Here is a 9,438-nt window from a genome sequence, read left to right as displayed (position 1 = left end):
TTCTTGAACCCCTTCCAAACAGCTTGTGGTGATGTAGGTGACTTCGGATTGTAGTTTTGGAGACTTTCTGACCCCAAGACACAACTAACATCTGCAGTTCTCCAGGTGTGATCCTTGGAGATGTTTTATCCACTCGAACCGTCCTCTTCACAGTGCGTTGAGACGATATAGACACACGTCCAATTCCAGTTGACTGGAACTTCTTATTTATTGCCCTGATGGTGAAATGGGCATTTTCAATGCTTGTGCTATTTTCTTATAGACACGCCCCATTGTGTGAAGCTCAACAACCTTTTGCTGCACATCACAGCTACATTCCTCACTCTTACCCATTGTTATGAATGACTGAGGGAATTTGGCCTGTGTGTTACCTCATATTTATACCCCTGTGAAACAGGAAGTCATGGTTCAAGAATTTCCTTTTCCTGGTCACCCAGGTGTACTAAAATATATATATATATATATATATGGGAATATACTTCAAATATATTTTTCTCAAAGATATTTTTTTATAAACCTGTATTGTGTTTTTAATTGTTTGATATCCATGAGATATCAAAAGATCAAAAAGTTTAACAATAAAGACAATTTTTCACAGCCTTCACAGCTCATATTTACCAAGGGTGCCAATATTAATGGAGGGCACCGTGTATGGTCTGTTCTATTCCATTGTATTCTGTTGTGTTATAATTTCTTGTTCTCTATGGTTCTGTGCAGCTCTCTCTCTCTCTCTCTCTCTCTCTCTCTCTAACCCGTGCCTGTTGCGATCCGTTCTGCAGGTATATAACAGAGTTTGTAAACCTAGGCAATGTGTCAGCTCTGCGCACGTTCAGGGTGCTGAGGGCTTTGAAAACTGTTGCTGTGATTCCAGGTAAGAGTTGAGCAGGTGGAGAGTGTCGCTCGCTGTGTCTCCTCTCGCACTCCTCTTCTCTTCTTCCTTCCTTCCTGCCTTCCTTCCTTGTTGTGTGGTGGTGGTGTTCCTCCTCTCGTTGGACAGGCCTGTGTGTGACGTGTCCTCTCCTGGTTCTGTGCTGGTGCTGGTGGTAGTGCTGTGTCGTGTGTAGTGTCGTGTGTGTGTGTGTGTTGTGTGTGTTGTGTCATCGTGTTTGTTCTGTGTGTGATCCTCCCTTGTTACAGATATGTAACAGAGTTTGTGGACCTCGGGAATGTGTCCGCCCTGAGAACCTTCAGGGTTCTACGAGCTCTCAAAACTATTTCTGTCATACCAGGTGAGAAAGCATTTAAACACGAAGGCTGAGCTGCTTCTCACGCTGACGCAAACAACTACTCTCCATTATTATTATTATTATTATTATTATTATCGCTCGATTTGTTTTGGATAGTCCTTTTATTTAAAATAAAAAACGGATGCTGGAGAAATGATACCTTTTATTTTTTCCAGATTCATTTCTTTTTCTTTTTTTATTTTCTACCAAAACGATCAAAAATGGTAGTAAAACATTTTTGATAGGCTTTGCAGTCTGCTATAAATCACTGATTCCAGATCAGCGGCTAAAGTTCCACACACATTCATTTCACACGTGAGTCTTTTCACGATTATTGCCTGCAGTTTTCTGACTAAAACCAAGTTATTGGCTGAATGTAAAGGAGTGTGTGAGAGGATGAATGTAAAGGAGTGTGTGAGAGGGTGAATGTAAAGGAGTGTGTGAGAGGATGCATGTAAAGGAGTGTGTGAGAGGGTGAATGTAAAGGAGTGTGTGAGAGGATGAATGTAAAGGAGTGTGTGAGAGGATGAATGTAAAGGAGTGTGTGAGAGGATGAATGTAAAGGAGTGTGTGAGAGGATGAATGTAAAGGAGTGTGTGAGAGGATGTGTGAGAGGATGAATGTAAAGGAGTGTGTGAGAGGATGAATGTAAAGGAGTGTGTGAGAGGATGTGTGAGAGGATGAATGTAAAGGAGTGTGTGAGAGGATGTATGTAAAGGAGTGTGTGAGAGGGTGAATGTAAAGGAGTGTGTGAGAGGGTGAATGTAAAGGAGTGTGTGAGAGGATGAATGTAAAGGAGTGTGTGAGAGGATGAATGTAAAGGAGTGTGTGAGAGGATGAATGTAAAGGAGTGTGTGAGAGGATGTGTGAGAGGATGAATGTAAAGGAGTGTGTGAGAGGATGAATGTAAAGGAGTGTGTGAGAGGATGAATGTAAAGGAGTGTGTGAGAGGATGCATGTAAAGGAGTGTGTGAGAGGATGAATGTAAAGGAGTGTGTGAGAGGATGCATGTAAAGGAGTGTGTGAGAGGATGAATGTAAAGGAGTGTGTGAGAGGATGAATGTAATGGAGTGTGTGAGAGGATGTGTGAGAGGATGAATGTAAAGGAGTGTGTGAGAGGGTGAATGTAAAGGAGTATGTGAGAGGATGCATGTAAAGGAGTGTGTGAGAGGATGAATGTAAAGGAGTGTGTGAGAGGATGTATGTAAAGGAGTGTGTGAGAGGATGAATGTAAAGGAGTGTGTGAGAGGATGAATGTAAAGGAGTGTGTGAGAGGATGAATGTAAAGGAGTGTGTGAGAGGATGAATGTAAAGGAGTGTGTGAGAGGATGAATGTAATGGAGTGTGTGAGAGGATGTGTGAGAGGATGAATGTAAAGGAGTGTGTGAGAGGATGTGTGAGAGGATGAATGTAAAGGAGTGTGTGAGAGGATGTGTGAGAGGATGAATGTAAAGGAGTGTGTGAGAGGATGAATGTAAAGGAGTGTGTGAGAGGATGAATGTAAAGGAGTGTGTGAGAGGATGAATGTAAAGGAGTGTGTGAGAGGATGAATGTAAAGGAGTGTGTGAGAGGATGAATGTAATGGAGTGTGTGAGAGGATGTGTGAGAGGATGAATGTAAAGGAGTGTGTGAGAGGATGTGTGAGAGGATGAATGTAAAGGAGTGTGTGAGAGGATGTGTGAGAGGATGAATGTAAAGGAGTGTGTGAGAGGATGTGTGAGAGGATGAATGTAAAGGAGTGTGTGAGAGGATGAATGTAATGGAGTGTGTGAGAGGATGAATGTAAAGGAGTGTGTGAGAGGATGTATGTAAAGGAGTGTGTGAGAGGATGAATGTAAAGGAGTGTGTGAGAGGATGAATGTAAAGGAGTGTGTGAGAGGATGAATGTAAAGGAGTGTGTGAGAGGATGAATGTAAAGGAGTGTGTGAGAGGATGAATGTAAAGGAGTGTGTGAGAGGGTGAATGTAAAGGAGTGTGTGAGAGGATGAATGTAAAGGAGTGTGTGAGAGGATGAATGTAAAGGAGTGTGTGAGCAGCCAGTGGAAACTGAATTTGTGAAAATTTGAGGAACAAACACGACTTTTTCACCTTTTCATTCGCACCTTTTTGTGCCGATGTTCAGAATTACAGTTAATTTCAGGTGGACACTGTTAGAGTTTCAGGATTCGGGTTAAATAAACAGCATCGCACAGAACTTCTGTCAATAAAACAGACAGGCGCGGTGAGGGAAAATCCCCATGTCTGTAATCGATGGTGTTTCAGGAGGTTTTCTTTACCGCAGGCAGCACCGCGTGGATGTTCCTCACACCTCTTTTAAACAAAAGTATTCAAATCTAAGTTAATAAAAATGCACTTCTGTTAAGGATGTTACCAATTTTAATAAATACATCCTCAAGGACCTCAAAATGCCACGTAACCAGCACTAATCATCACTGAACCATTATCTCGAACACGTATATTATCTCATAGTCTCAATATATTATCTCACTGCCTCAGCATGTTATCTCATGGCCCTCATATTGTTTTGTGGCCTCAGTATATTATCTCGTCGTCTCACTGTATAACCTTATGACCTCGATATATTATTTCCCAGCCTCAGTATATTATCTTATGGCCTCAGGACGCTACCTCATGGCTATCTCACTATATCATATCTTGGCCTCATTATACTATCTCATGAGCTGAATATATGATCTTGTGACCTCAATATATTAATTTCTGCTCTCAATATATTATATTATGGACTTAATAAAGACTGTGGCCACACAATAATATATTATCTTGTTATGTCAAGATTATCTTTAATCCTCAGTATATTTATTTGCTTCAGTTTATTATCTCATGCCCATAGGCTGTTATCTCATGGCCTCAGTATATTAATATGTAACCACACCCTTAAGAAAATAACCCCCATTTCACCCGAGAGGTCCTGTTAGGGAATGACTTGCTCAGTCCTGTAAATACAAAAAAAATCTAAAAATCTAGCACCTTAAAGGGTTCTTTTGTTTGTCCCAGAACTCATCACCGTACAAGAACCCGTTTTAAACGTCTAACACGGTGAATATTTTTGTCCTGTTACATGTTCATTAGTGTTTCTGTGAAATTCAGTTCCTAATGCAAAACTCAGCAATAAAATCTTAAAAAATAAGATGTGTGTGTGTGTGCGCCCGCGTGTGTGCGCGTGTGTGTGTGTGTGTGTGTGTATTGCATTACAACATGTCAACATGATGTTTTAACACCGCATCACGTTTTCAGACGTCAGTAGGAGTGTTTATGGATAATAAAACATGGAGAAGACTGCCAAGCCTAAAACGACACATTTCTGCTGCATGATGCCTCCTGAGACTCCTGCTTTTTATTACTATTTATTCTTTTTTTTTAATGACTGGCTTCCCCTCGAATTTCTGCATCCTGTATTTATCTCTTTTTTAAAAAATTATTAAAAAAAAAAAACATTTTTAAATAATAATTTAAAAAATCCCTCCTTTTTCTTTTTTTGAAGAACTCGGAGTGGAGAGTAAGGAGAGAGACATCAGAATATAAGGCTTGCGATTAGAGAGGGGATTCGGTGCTACGCCAGGTTCATTATCACGTTTAATCAGAGAATACAGGAAGAAGTTTAATTGAGAAGTTAAAAGCGTATGTAATATTACTGTAATGTTTTCACTCTGGAGCTCTTCAGCCGTCTGGTGTCTCTCGAACAGGAAGTGATCTGGGAAACACACGGGGGTCCGATGCGCTCTGGATATGAATGATTGGTTAAAAAGGCATTGTCACCATGACGATGGGGTGATAATGATGTCGCTGCCTTCAGCCTTGGCGTTTAAATGACCTGCATGTGACCCTTCCTCCCCTCTGCCTGTCCTCCTCTTCCTCTCTCTGTGTTTGCTCTCGGCCTCTCGGTGTCTGGCTGCACGTTGTGTTTGATATGAAACGAGGGCTGGGTGATCCACAGCACCATGTCTGTATCCTGATAACATACGGCACTCTACCTTCTTATTCTTCTTCTTTCTTTCTTTCTTTCTGTCCTTTTTTAATCAGTGCTTGACTGTAAATAATTCCGTAATTCTACAATTAAAGTGTTGTATTCTAGCCAGTATAATAATAATAATAATAATAATAATAATAATAATCTGTATCACAGGAACTTCATGGTTAACTTTATTATTAAACGAGGACGATCGTGTCAGTTGTTTCCTCCCGTAGTTGGGGTTTAGATTATAGGAATAAATACACTGGAGGACACGCTGTAACGGGAAAATAATCATCAAACGGAGTTACTGTTACCGCGCCGATGATTTTCTAGAACAGCGCGTCTCCGAGCATTTTACTCACCGCATACATCACACATTCACCATTACACTGTTTATTCATTCAAAACACCTCCTACTCTTTATTCCTTTATAATCACATTTATATACACACACATAATCCTGTTCTCGCTTACGTTACAGCAGCTATAAACCATCATTCCCTCACCATCCCTCTCTCTATCCTCGCTCTCTATTCCCTCTCTCTATCCTCGCTCTCTATTCCCTCTCTCTATCCTCGCTCTCTATTCCCTCTCTCTATCCTCGCTCTCTATTCCCTCTCTCTCTATTCCCTCTCTCTCTATTCCCTCTCTCTCTATTCCCTCTCTCTATCCTCGCTCTCTATTCCCTCTCTCTATCCTCGCTCTCTATTCCCTCTCTCTCTATTCCCTCTCTCTATTCCCTCTCTCTCTATTCCCTCTCTCTATTCCCTCGCTCTCTATTCCCTCTCTCTATTCCCTCTCTCTCTATTCCCTCTCTCTATTCCCTCTCTCTCTATTCCCTCTCTCTCTATTCCCTCTCTCTATTCCCTCTCTCTCTATTCCCTCTCTCTATTCCCTCGCTCTCTATTCCCTCTCTCTATTCCCTCTCTCTCTATTCCCTCTCTCTATTCCCTCTCTCTCTATTCCCTCTCTCTATTCCCTCTCTCTCTATTCCCTCTCTCTATTCCCTCTCTCTCTATTCCCTCTCTCTCTATTCCCTCTCTCTATCCTCACTCTCTATTCTCTTTCTCTATTCTCTCGCTCTCTATTCCCTCTCTCTATCCTCGCTCTCTATTCCCTCTCTCTATTCCCTCGCTTTATTCTCTCTCTCTATTCCCTCTCTCTATTCCCTCTCTCTCTATTCCCTCTCTCTATTCCCTCTCTCTATCCTCACTCTCTATTCCCTCTCTTTATTCCCTCGCTTTATTCTCTCTCTCTATTCTCTCTTTATTCTCTCTCTCTATTCTCTCTCTTTATTCTCTCTTTATTCTCTCTCTCTATTCTCTCTTTATTCTCTCTCTCTATTCCCTCTCTTTATTCTCTCTTTATTCTCTCTTTATTCTCTCTCTTTATTCTCTCTTTATTCTCTCTCTCTCTTTATTCTCTCTTTATACTCTCTCTCTTTATTCTCTCTCTCACTTTATTCTCTCTCTCTTTATTCTCTCTTTATTCTCTCTCTCTTTATTCTCTCTCTCTCTTTATTCTCTCTCTCTTTATTCTCTCTTTATTCTCTCTCTCTTTATTCTCTCTCTCTCTTTATTCTCTCTTTATTCTCTCTCTCTTTATTCTCTCTCTCTCTTTATTCTCTCTCTCTTTATTCTCTCTCTATTCTCTCTCTCTCTTTATTCTATCTCTTCAAGTTAATAAGACAAAAAAAGCAGAAGCAGTAAAGAAGTGTGAACTCCTCTGTGCTGAAGATGTGGGAAAACTTTACAGCTTTACCTCTGACACTGGAGACTCCTTCCGTACACGTGACTGTACATGAACACGTTTCTCCGTGCAGAAAACTTCACCAAGTCAATGATTTAAAAAATCTGTTTATTATCAGTGGAGCGTGCGCTGTACGCGTCCCTGTGAACGAGCCGTTACTATAGAAACCATAACGTATTAGAGCGAGTGCATTAATATAAACCTGCGCTACTGTCAGAGCCGCTGTTCTAGAGAACTAATCACCGCCTTCTGACCAATCAGAATCCAGAACTCAGCAGCGTGGTGTCAAACATCATATTTGCATTTTTTATGTCTACACACAGTAGCTCCGGGTTGTTACTTAAATATAACATTTTATAAATGTGAATTATAGCCAAGTATCTGTTTACAGTAAATTCTGACAATCCATCACCGGTTAGCTGTCACATCTGAGCGAGCGGTAACGGAGCTAGCAGCTAGTGCTTTAAACAGTTCAACATAAGCGTTAAAGGTGGAATTGGCTTCTAAATTAAATTGCTGGTGAGATTTTGGCTAATCGTTAGCTAGTGATATGGGGTACTGTAAAAATACAGTTCAGTACTTCATCTAAAAATGCACTGATGTTACGCTAGTGTAAAACTTTACAGGAAGAATTCTGCAAACATTAATTACAGTAATAACTGCCAAGAAATGACTGTGTTTTTAAAAAGATTTATTTTATAAACCCAGTATTTCATCACGCTGATCCAAATTAAGATGTTTATTTCTTACTGGGTATACAGGAAGAATTTAGGACACAAACATTTAGAATATATATATATATATATATATATATATATATAAAACAATTTAAAATACAATACATAATATGTGCATGTCAATCATGTCTAAATGTAAAGGCAGTATAAAAGCAAAAAATAATTGCAAAAGCATAAACAAATACATAAAAAACTCTATGGTTTGATTTGTTGCACTGATTAAATCGTATTTGAGATTATTTTGAGTTATTGTGGATTATAAATTCGCCGTAAAGTATCATGATGTGATGTTATTGTGCTGAATCACCCACCCTAATATAAACATTACCTGTCTCTCTGTGTGTCTCTTCAAGCTCTCTCGCTCACACACACACACACACACACACACACACACACACACACACACACACACACCTCCGTACACAGGATACACTAACTAATCCACTAATCAGATTTTTTTAATCCTAAAGATTTAAGCGAGAGAGTTAAAGGGAGAATTGTAGTGGGAGCGTTTGCATTTATTCATCACGTTTGGAGCGATTTATGAAAAGTGGAGACTTTCAATTGATTTATTAATTGATTTAATCGTTCTTTAAAAAATAAAATTTATTTCATGAATTCAAAGCACAGAAAAAAGGTTTCCTGCAATCGCTCTGAAATCACTTCAATTCTGAAATGGTGCCGAAGATCGCCGATTCTCTCGTAACGTCCGAGTCACATGACACAGTAAACAAACAAATAAATAAACAAACGTCTGTTTACGCTCTGTAGAGGTAGTAAAATATTATCATTTATTTTACAGGTTACATACATTTAAGATATAAACCCGGTCATTTCCACTCAGAATCTCTGTAAATTCATTTATATTTGTTTGTTTTGTTTTTTTTTATATACACAGTGAAAGCTTTTAAATACAACGTTCTGAGACTGTACACAAGACATTTCAATTTTTCAGGTTTTTTTTTATTTTATAAATTTTTGGAATCTGCTGTAGTTGAAAATAAAGCTTCCTGAGCATTTCATCTCTGTGATTAAACCTATAAAAAGATTACAGAGTGATAACTGCAGAGTGTTTATTATGACCAAGATATATATGTTTTGAATGAACCAAAAAAGTATTTTTTATATATATATAAAATAACGTTTTTTTACAAACATAAATAATAAATGAATTTTTTTAAAGCTTGTAATCACTGTATTGGAAGTCAATAAATTCCGTCAAATAGATCAAATAATTTTGATATAAAACACTGATCAGCGCGGGCGATTCCACCGTATAATACTGATACTGCGATAAATTATCAAACTGATCAAAAACAAATTTCATATTTAATTTTAAATAATAATAATAATAATAATAATAATAATAATTACAGACTGATTGGAAAATGAAATGTTCTGTACATTATATATATATTTTTAATTTGAATCTAGTCCTGATGTTACTTAATAAACCTTCTGAAATCACTGAAGCGGTTGTGTGTGAGCCATGAAGAGACACTGGAGTGTTCATTTCTGTGTTTTCTATGTGAAACTGTGTGTGTGTGTGTGTGTGTGTGTGTGAGAGAGAGATTTTGAAGGAAGATTTGTAGTAAAGAAAGAAGAGTGAGTGTGTGTGTGTGTGTGTGTGTGTGTGTGTGTCGGTGTTTGACGTTAGATTCACTGTATCAGTGATTTAAACTCGGATTCTATAAGAATAATCTGATTTACACTGTTAGGTTAGATTTCGAGAGAAGTCCAGTGTTTAATCAGG

At 38.7% G+C, this 9,438-nt stretch overlaps 1 protein-coding gene across 1 annotated transcript in view; it reads left to right on the top strand.

Annotated features, from left to right (window-relative positions):
• scn8ab (sodium channel, voltage gated, type VIII, alpha subunit b) overlaps positions 1 to 9,438 on the top strand; it is a 96,807-nt gene that overhangs the window by 27,242 nt on the left and 60,127 nt on the right. Inside the window, exon 6 of the mRNA XM_053636436.1 lies at positions 1,138 to 1,229. Coding sequence (XP_053492411.1) covers positions 1,138 to 1,229 — 92 coding nt within the window. The remainder of the gene's footprint in view (positions 1 to 1,137; positions 1,230 to 9,438) is intronic.

This window comes from Ictalurus furcatus, chromosome 11 (assembly GCF_023375685.1).
Source record: "Ictalurus furcatus strain D&B chromosome 11, Billie_1.0, whole genome shotgun sequence".
NCBI classification, from domain to species: domain Eukaryota; kingdom Metazoa; phylum Chordata; class Actinopteri; order Siluriformes; family Ictaluridae; genus Ictalurus; species Ictalurus furcatus.
This window is presented reverse-complemented; position numbering and strand designations above follow the sequence as displayed.